Below are 10,683 nucleotides of genomic sequence, written 5' to 3' on the forward strand. Positions count from 1 at the left end.
TTTGTTTTCTAAATGGAAATATTGAGTTTATTAATGTATAATGTGAAACAAATTCCACTGTCAACTTTGAAAGAAAAACTTTCAAATACTAGACTATAGACTTAATGTCTGCTGCCCTTGTAGTTAAAATAACTTTCCAGACCTACTTTAAGATCATTGGTTATACTCTATTTCTCACACATACAGGTTTCATAAAATATGTGCAATTAAACATAATATGTTGGATTAATTTCCTAATGTATGGTTAACTATGTAGAACTATTTTAGCTAATGTCATTAGAAAGACTTCTTAATTGCTTTCTAATAATATACTTCTAATAAGTAATACTATTCCTTTGGTTTTAGGTGATATTGCTTACACTTTGATATTGAGAATTTATAATTGCTATTTTTGTTGATTTTTGTATTATTGCAATGATCATTAAAACATAGCATGTCAAAAAGGAAGATTTTTAGATCAAATTATTTCCTCCGAATAAGTGTAATTTACCTATTCTAGAAACTTTCTTCATAACAGTACCCACGTTCAGTGCACAGACAGAACAAAAACTTACAATGGCTCAGTACACTGTTTCAAAGAATTCTGTGTTATATGAACAGTGGCATGATTCTCCCAGGAGAAACTGATGAAAACTCTGTCAATTAAGAATAGGGTGGATAAAGGACATGAAACTGAGAGATTGGTGGCTTGATTATCACCAGACTTCACATATAGACACAAAAATCTCAGTCATTGATGATGTCCCTTTGTGGAGGCATGTAAAAAGTAAATTTTCAATTTGCTTGGCTTTTGAATGAGCATTATCTCCTTGTTCCACATCATTCTGTTGCATATAGATCATGTGTACTCCTTTGATACTCATACTCAGGGTCCTGTCTGGGATCTCATACAGGTTTCCTGAGCTACCTTCTTTAGGTATAGCTGTGAAAAACCACATGAATGCATTTCACTGAAACATATGAGTGGACAATTGCAGAAGTGAGACTCATGAGAATAAGTGAAGAATTTGCGGCTAGAATTCCTATCATAGTACTGAACCTTCCTGATATACTAAGTATTTCTCCTAGTTTAAATGATATCACTATGTCTATATGTCAATATGTCTACAATGTGAAGTAAACTAGCTTGTAAATTGTTTCTTGTAATGAGTTCCTATTACCCACATTGCATAAATGTTAGTTCACTCCATGGCTCAGCATTAAGGAAAACCATGTCTGTACCTCCAAAACAAACTACAAGTTCTGTGGATAACTCATTCTAAGGACTGTTTCCAAAAGGCAACATAAACCAGAGAGACAAAGGTTTGGATTTCTCTGCCCTACAAAAATCCCTCAGCAGCAGACTTTTTCTTTTCAAAACACTTTCCCATGCATGGATATTATATCCAAAAGTTTGTAATGTGCTCCTTCAGTTTCATGTTATAAAAACACCACCTGGTAGGTTACAGCACAACTCTCATGTTTTTTTCAGGCACTTTGAACTAAAAACAAACAAACAAAATAAGTGTTTCTCCGAGCTAAGGAGACCACTGTGTGTGGCTTATTTTTTCAGTAGTTTCTTCTAGGTATTGCTATCTTTGAGCAAAGTAGACATAAGCCACTCAACATCACTTTGCCTGAAGGATCTCCTAGGATGCTCCTAGGATAGCTATGTAAATATAGCTGCAATGACTCTTTCTGTACTTCGGTAGGAAATATTTTCATCCAGTACTGGCTTCTCAGAGATGTTTGCACACATCAGACTTTCCCTATTTTCATGGCAATATAGCAGCCCTTTATCCTTCCCTTCAATACCAAATCCTGAAACTAAAAATGCTTAAAGGCAAGGATTTAGCTGTAAAAGTGAAACTATAAATCTACAGGTGAAATAAATATGAGCTTGATCAATACTTCACTTTTACATTTTCTTTTTTTTACCTAGATTTTCTAAAATGTAATCCATTTGCCAGAGCTACAAGATTTCATATTTATTCTTTTTTCTCCCCCCAAAAATATAAAGCAAAATAATTTGGAATATGTTGGAAAATATTCACTGGTCACTCAGTAGTCAACTTGTTATGTGACTAAGTGTAGGATTTATCTGTCGAAATTCAGACCAAATGTCTACATCTGAATACTACTTCTGCACTTACTTATTTCTTTATGTGCACTATAATGAGAACTGCAGTAACTAGCTTTGATGCAGGGCAGGATTCAGTTTTCTAAACAGAGTGCCAAAAGTCACTGGAGGTGCTCTAGGATGTCCAAAACATCTTTAAAGAACTCTTCTTTTATAAGAATCAGACTTCTTTTGGATGGGCAACTGTACACCAAATGGAATATCTGCCTCTGTTGCATCTAAAATGTAGATGTTTATTATTGTTATTGTGTTTAACCAACTGAACCCTAGCTGTAGATGTAGACTGTTCAGACATGAAAACCTAAGTGGCATTAATCATGCCTTACATATCGTCTGTTATTATCTTAAGCTCACCACTTCAGTAACAGCATAATGCTACTTTATGATGCCTTCAGGATGGTACTTGCACTGAAGTATATAATTTCTGATAGAAACTGACCCATTTTTGATAGAAACTATAGCAAAGGCGATGAAATTCTGCTCTGCCAAAATATGAGCTCATCTGTAATGTTTTTTAAAAAAAGGTATTGAATTGTTTTTAATGGATGTATCTTAAGGACTTTGGCCTTCTTAGTTAAAAATGATCTCACACTACTGAGAAGGTGTGGGCATATTCTCAGTTTGTTGGATTTTTTTTATTTTCGCTTTTCATTGCTTTTGATTTGGTTTCTTCTTGCAAAAGGCAAAGTGACTGTAGAAAACGAAGCATGAATTGATGAGAATTGTGAGAATCATTCACCACACTTTGTAAGTGTAATAAATATGAATACTTATGCTCCAAGGCACATATTAATCACTGGATGCCAGAAGTTAGGGATCCCAATGGGCTGATTACTTGAATTTTCCACTGTATCTTATGGTTTCTCCCATCTTGAACGCATCAGGCAATGGTCAGAGGTACACTCAAATACTGAAACAGAGACATTACTGTTTTGGCAAAATAAATTTATTTTGCTTTTGAATCTTCTTTTCTTTTTCACTTTATTGACAAAGCTATTGAAATGGATGCAGTCAGATATAATAATTTATTGCACTCAAATAAAGATTTAGACCTCACAGAAAGACATAAGGGAATAGGAATCTAAAAATATTTTACAACATACAATTTTAATATCACTGACGCCTGTTTTCTACGGTAATTAATTAAATTCATTGATGGGGTAGCAGTTATGCCTATGTAACAATAGGTTCCCTAATGCAAAAGCTTTAATATGAAGATTTTCAAAACCCACCTGGACACACTCCTGTGCGAGCTGATACAGGTGGACCTGCTTTAGTACATTCTGACATTTCTTTAGGCTCTGTGGATCAGTTGCTAATTTTTCCTTTATTAAATGAAAACTACGAAAAATAAAGCAGAGATGTACTTTTCACTATATTGGTTTCTGACTTAATTCGCAGTATAAATATTTCCTATATTGCTGTTCGCATCTTCAGAAACAATGTAGTCAGAGAATGGTAAAGGAATGTAGATTCCTTCTCTCTGTACAACTTGTTAGTGAAATCCAGTGGGGCTTTTTTGTTTGCTTGTTTGTTCATGACTAGTGCTGAGTTGTGAAACATTTAATACTTACAGAATCACAGAATTGTTGAGTTTGGTAGAGACCTCTGAGACCATCCATTTCAATTCAACTGCACTTTTCCATTTCACTTACTGTGCAATGAAGAGGGCAAAAATTGCACTATATCACAAAAAGCACACAAATTTCCTGAAAAGGGAGAATATATACACTGCTATATGTGTACTATAAGAAGGGCATATGTTCAAGCACAATGTAGCATATGCTTCCCTTTTAGGGACATCCATTAGCTTTTCAAAATACAGATGTAGTCATAAAAATGCAAAAATTTCCTCAAGAAATTAGTCCTTTTCCACATACTCAGACATCTTTTTCTCTCCTTATTGAGACTTCACAGACAACATTACATGAATTTCATGTGGAAGAGCCTTTGAATAATAGTAGAAATGTTCCATTGTTTTTAGGTTTTTTTTTCCCTAAGCTCTGGATATTCATACATATTTTGTCATGTTTTTAAGATTAATGGCTTAAACATACTAGCTGAAGAATGATGTATACTGAATATTTTTTCTCACAAATAGCTACTGTCCAGTAAAGGAATCTAAAGTAAGAAATGAAATTTCCACAGCAACTACTATCTGTAAACTGAAGCATATCTGAAATATTTAAACACAGCTCTGTGATCTAGTTAGTATAAATATGTTTTGAAAAATTTTCATGATATTATCTAGTTATGAATAAAAAGTAAAAGAAAGTGAGGAAATACCCACTAGAAGCTTAAAAGTTTCACATAGTAAAAGATTGGCCAATAGAAAAAAAATCCCAAACTATCTACTAGGTTATTTTATGGAATAACAATGCAAAGCAAATATTTTATTTTTCCTCTTCTTTTTTGTTAAAAACAACTAATGCAGTATTTAAAAGTTTAACTGCATTAATTTTTATTGAGATGTCATTATTGTGAATTTCATGAATTAAACTAATATTATGACTTCCTTCATACTACAAAAATATGCCAATATTAGTCAGTGTTTGTGTTTATTTGAGACATTAAGGAAATTGTCTGAGTTCTTACTAGCTGCAAATTCCTGAATCCATTTCTCCTGAGCCCATTTCACTGTCACTTCATTCATTTTATCATTATGTTATTCTTCTTTTGCCCTTTACTTATAAATTATCAGTTTGCTTTTTCAGTTGCATCCAAATTTATCTTTGACCTCCCCCAAATATTATCGCTCCTTGTTGATGTCTACAAATTCATGACCAAAATGCCTACTTGTCAGCCTTTTCCAGGTATCTCATTCTTATAAATTACATTTCCAACTTCATAGTTAAACATTAATTTACATCACATCAGGTATTTGGTCTATTCCTCTGACCTTTATCCATTTCTTTAACCTCTCATAAGGCTTCTTCATCTTTCCTAAAAATTTTGAGACAGAACTTCAACTAGCTGTCAGTGCTTTTCTTTACAGCTCATGTTACAAGATGCCAGCATTGACCTTACATACAATGACTGAAATAATTATTTGCCCTTCTAAGAAGTACTTTGTTTACAACTTCACAGAAATGTTGTCTTGTAAAAGATACTTCTTTTCTATCTGAAATGCTGCCCTATTATTAATTTTTTCCTCATATTTTAGGCTCATAAAAAGAATGATGCACAGAGAGAAATCCAGTTTTTCCTCCTCTCTAAACCTTTGAGAGGGTTTGTATCCAAAGGGATTCTCACAGAAGCTCATTTGGCAGCTTCATTTTTCCTAGAAGGCTCATGTTAGTCCTGATACATGTTATTCATGAAGATATTATAAGAGAATGTTTCATTTAAAATGCTTAAATTGCCTAAAATCCCAAGATGGCCCTTGGTAGGTAGGCATCAAAAGTCATAGCCCGTTTTTGTAACATTTTTACAATCTCAGTAGAAAAGTTCCCTGACAAATTTAAAAACTTCCATGACTTTGTTTGACTTTCCAAATAAAATATTTGAATATCAAAAATCAAATTTCCAATGAATATTGGAAGGAATGTATTGCTGCTGTAGCTACTCTGGAGAACACAATAGGTCAGCTCTCAAGGCTCCCAGTACCATTATCTCTGTCAAGATTTAAATATATTTAGAGCATTAGGAATACTCTGCAGCTCTTATACTATAATGAGATGTTGTAATATTAATCCAAAATGTTTTGTGAATTTCTTTTACTGACTAGTTTTTCTAAACCAGAGCAGGACAATATTTAAAACTGCAGCCACTAACTGAGTTTCATAGCTGATGTTGCAGACAGATATGTGATATTTGGCAGCTTTGCCTTACATATAGGTTCATACAAACTTTATATTTTAATTTTCTAAATTATAGAACAGTTACTTTGCTGCAATTTTAACTTTTCTTCTGAATGATACTATTTTCCAGACAAAATATTAACTCTAGTATGATTTTGATACTAAATTAGACATTTATCAGAGATCATTTGAAATATTTGGGAAACGTGTATTTTCTGTAACATAATTCCAGTTTCTATCCAGTATGTGAAGAAGCTAAAAACAATCAAGTTTTCTTTTGGTTTTGGTCTATCCTGTTAGAAATATTTAGATAACTCTCATTGAAAGTTTACTGTGAACTACCAAAGTTCAATTAATTTAGAAGAAATGATCACTTCCATTACTGACTGTAATACATGAAAGGTCACATATATGTTTAAATTTCAAAATATATTGGAAAGAGAACCTATTATTTAAATAGAATGTATAGCCTATGTGTAGGAGTTTCCCATAAAGGTATAGTGGTTTTGCCTGGAGCAGATTTCAGTAGCAGGGCATGCTATAGGGATGATTTTAAACAAAGATCTGCAAGAAGCTTCCCCTGTACCTGATAGGGCTGCGGCCAGTCAATTCTAAGATGGATCCCCCAGCTGACCCAAGCCTGGCCAATTAGTGGCTGAGGTAACACCTCTGTGAATAACATATTTAAGAACAAGGAAAAGTTGCTGTACAGTTGCTAAACTGCAGTAGCAACAAGGAGTGAAAATATGAAAACACCTCTGCAGACAGGAAAGTCAGTGAAGAAAGAAGGGGAGGAGGTCCCCAAGCACTGGAAGAAAGGCTCCCCTATGAACTGTGGTGAAGATCATGGTGAGGCAGCTGTCGCCTTACAGTCCATGGAGGTCCACAGGGGAGCAGAGACCCACTCACAGCCCATGGAGGACCCTATGCCTGAGTGAGTGGATGCCTGAAGGAGGCTGTGAATCTGTGAGAAGCTCACCCTGGAGCAAGTTCCCACAAAGACCTGGGAGCCTGTGGGGAGAGAGGAGATCACACCAGAGGAGGTTTGCTGTCAGGACTTGTGATCCTGTAAGGAACCAATGTTGGAGCCGTTTGTTCCTGAAGAACGGTTTTCCCCATGGACAACCCACATTGGAGCAGTGTGTGAGGAGCTGCCCCCATGGGAAGAACAGATAAGTTCATGGATGACTATCTCCCATGGGAGGGACTCCACGGTGTAGCAGTGGGAAGTGTGAGGAGGCCTCCTTCTGAGAAGAAGCAGTGACAAAGTCCATCTGTAATGAACTGACTGCAACCCCCATCCCCCATCCCCTGCACCGCTGGAGGGAAGGAAGGAGAGTCCCAGGAAGAAGGAAGAATGCGGGGAGATGTTTTAAGATTTGGTTTTATTTTTTATCTCCCTGCTCTGTTCTGATTGTTCAGTAATAAACCTTTTCTCCTCAAATTGAGCCTCTTTTGCCTGTGACACTAATTGCTGAGTGATCTCCCTGTCCTTATCTCTACTCACAAACCTCTCGTTATATTTCTCTCTCCTTTGTCCAGTTTAAGAGGAGGAGTGATATTACAACTTGGTGGGCATCTGACATCTAGCCAGGGCTAAACTACCACAAAAAGGAATTCTGGGTTTTTTGCTATTTTCCATGATATTGTGAATTTTTTGCTAGAAATTAAACCTGACTTTGCATTCAGTAATTCATATCTAGTCACATTGGCTTCAGATTGAAATCACATACTCTACTTGAAAAGAGTTATTCCCTTAACTGCAAGATGTATTAATGTTTTTATTTTTTATGATAGTTATCTTTAATAATAAGTGATATCCTGACTGTTTAAGATAAGGCCACATCTTTCAGTACTGTGATAGTGTATCTGTCTATATACTGTGAAAAATGTTTCATTGGACATATAGAACTTGGTTAACTGCTTTGTCATGTGGGTAATAGTTGAATTTTTCACTGTCTGATGAAATTAGTCTTTTTGAATATTGGAAAAGCTCATTAATGCTCTGGACCTAATACATTTTGTTGTTGTTCTAGCTAATTTTTTTACAAATTCCAGGCAAGACCACTGTATCGATAAATCCACACAAAATAGTAGTATATTCTGCTGCCTGAATACAGCAGCAAAGACATTCATTCTAACAGGTTTTCCAAACAACATGATTGACTTTAGCTGACTCTTCCCTTAATGCATTTTTTCAAAGCTACAGGAAGGAGATTTGAGTACATATAGAAAGTTCACAAAGAGCAGCTTTCAAGCTCTTTTCAGAGAAAGGAGTATTTTTAACACAAACATCTAAAAAATTTTTCCTCTTAAAAATGAGGATGCTCTGCAGCTTCTATTAAATCAACCTTACAAAGAGAATAACACCATGACTAAAATATTTATAGTTCATCACAGTCCCTTTGAATAATATCAGAAAAGAATCACTAGTTTATTCATCTTTCCTAATGATACAGAGAGAAGTACCTAAGCAATGAATAATAATGCAGAAACTCAGACTGTAAAATCAATACATCAGCTCAGTAGATCTGAGCTGCTTTCTAATGCTGCTGTTCCAACAGTAGAGTTTACCTTCTGAATTATATATGTATTGACCTAATTACATAAATATTGACTTTTCTTTATATGAAGCCTTTTTCAGTCTCAGTGTAATTACAATGTCAATATTTGTTGCATGTAATAACGTTGAATTTAGACTTGTTAATTTTGATTGATAGTGGCATGCCACAAGTTATTATATGGGATAAGACAGTTAGTCTAGAGGTATGCATAGCAAATACAAGAAGCTATCAAATCTGAATGTGTCTCCAAGACCTTTTGTTTCCAATTGTTTAACCAGGCAGAGGGAATATAATGGATGATCACATCCTTGTTCCATACGAAACACTAGTTTGAGGAGAAAAAATTACCTGTGTCAAAAAAATGTACAAATACTCATCCAAGAGCTCAGTAAAAGTTTCTGTTTAAAGTTAGCTTTACAATTTTGCCTTACAGCATTGTAAAATCTGTTTAATTTGTGCCAGAATGTAGGTTTTATACAGCAACAAGTACAATGCATACCTTCCGTTTGGTATACGTTATTTTGGAATAATATCGGGACCCAGACACAAGCAATTTCATACTATTTCACTGTTAGTTCAAATCTGAGAAAGATTTGAGTAGTGGACTTTTAGGTACTGCTTGGACTAGCAAAGCTGTTCAGTCTGCAAATGTTTGTTGAGATATATTCTAACAAGAACAAGTTTGTTCAGAGCTGGCAGACCTCTCAACTACTCCCAGTGATGAATAGCCATATAGTACAGTATATGTTTCTAGATGCAATTATAAAGGATTTTGAATTTGGCAGTAACATGAGAATTGGAAACCAAACTGTGACAGTCTGTGTGCTGAGGATATTTAATTTTTTTCTAGCTATAACATGTTGCCAATAGTGACAAGGCATGCATCATACTATATTTTCTTATTTGTCTCAGCAGGGTTGCCAGACAAGACGAACCTCAGTGACGTAAAGCAAATGCATCAAACCAACGATGGCAGCACTTTAAACACAACTGGAGCAGGATGTACAATAATGGCTGATTGTATGACATTTATGCTCACTAGTTTGGTAACACTATTTCTCAGTCTTTGGTAACTGTTAAGCTCTGGCTTGATATATGTGTCTCATTGTCATCTGTTTATCCCCACTCACAAGTCTGGAATAAGGGATCTAGTGGATATAGCAATATTTATGATAGCTTATATAATATCAGCATCTCTGATCTTAGACCCTAATATTAATAAAGTTTCTTCTGTTATATCTTTCCTGTGTGTTTTTTTTTTTTTTAATATCAGTATAGTCACCAAAAAAAATCATATTTCTTTCTATAATACTTTATGTAAAAAATAAGTTTACTATGATAAACTTTTCCTGAAAGGCCACTTTTAAAAAAGGTAACACAGAGTCGCTGAGTCGTGGAAGAGCAGAGTCAATCAGAGCAGGCCACCCAAGGCCAAGTCTAGATGATATTTGAATATCTACAAAGATGGAGACTCCACAGCCTCTCTGGGCATTTAAATGACAACTTACAGTTATTTAAATGTTCATTACAGTTGTTTAAATGACAACTTTCATTTTTTTCTCATTGTCTCTTGTCCTGCCACAGAGCACCACTAGGAAGAGCTTAGCTCTATCTTCTTTTATCCTTTTATCAGGGGAACAATAACCAGTATCAGTCATTTTGAGGAAAACAGAATAAACCTTTGAACAGAAGATTCAGAAATGGAGAAAAAAAATCCAATATTCATTACTTAGAATTTTATTTACACCCTAAAGCACTTTGTTTCCATTCTTCTCTTACATGTGTCATGCAACATTTTACTGATGGTACCAAGTAGTCAAGGAGATAATAGTTAATTCTAAAGCACCCTGGAAACACAAGCCTCATATTCAAATATAGACAGTAATTAGGTCCTAAGTACTCTTCAGGTATGAGTTACTCCTCAATTTTTTCATGGCCTGTTCCCAATATCATTTCTAAGAATCTTTCTGGACTAGAAATTTAGATCTCTCCTTGTCAGATATTTCCAAACAAGCCACTGGCATTACGAAAATAAGAGTGGTAGGTCAAGTGACTGACTTGAGAGCTGAGCAGACAGGAACCTTATAAGGTTCAACAAAAGCAAGTGCAGAGTCCTGCACCTAGGGAAGAACAACCCATGCACCAGTACAGGCTGAGGATTGACCTGCTGGAGAGCAGCTCTGCAGAGAGAGACCTAGGG

At 35.1% G+C, this 10,683-nt stretch overlaps 1 protein-coding gene across 4 annotated transcripts in view; it reads left to right on the plus strand.

The window, feature by feature from the left end:
* Window positions 1-9,685, plus strand: part of GPC5 (glypican 5) — a 659,030-nt gene extending 649,345 nt beyond the window's left edge. For 3 of the 4 annotated variants that reach the window (XM_061996002.1, XM_061995954.1, XM_061996021.1), the window contains exon 8: window positions 9,396-9,685. In XM_061996002.1, the coding sequence (XP_061851986.1) occupies window positions 9,396-9,556 (161 nt within the window). In that variant the 3' untranslated portion in view covers window positions 9,557-9,685. The remainder of the gene's footprint in view (window positions 1-9,395) is intronic. The other variant, XM_061995961.1, reaches the window with a different exon arrangement.
* The last annotated feature ends 998 nt before the right edge of the window (window positions 9,686-10,683 follow it).

Source organism: Colius striatus, chromosome 1, assembly GCF_028858725.1.
Source record: "Colius striatus isolate bColStr4 chromosome 1, bColStr4.1.hap1, whole genome shotgun sequence".
NCBI classification, from domain to species: domain Eukaryota; kingdom Metazoa; phylum Chordata; class Aves; order Coliiformes; family Coliidae; genus Colius; species Colius striatus.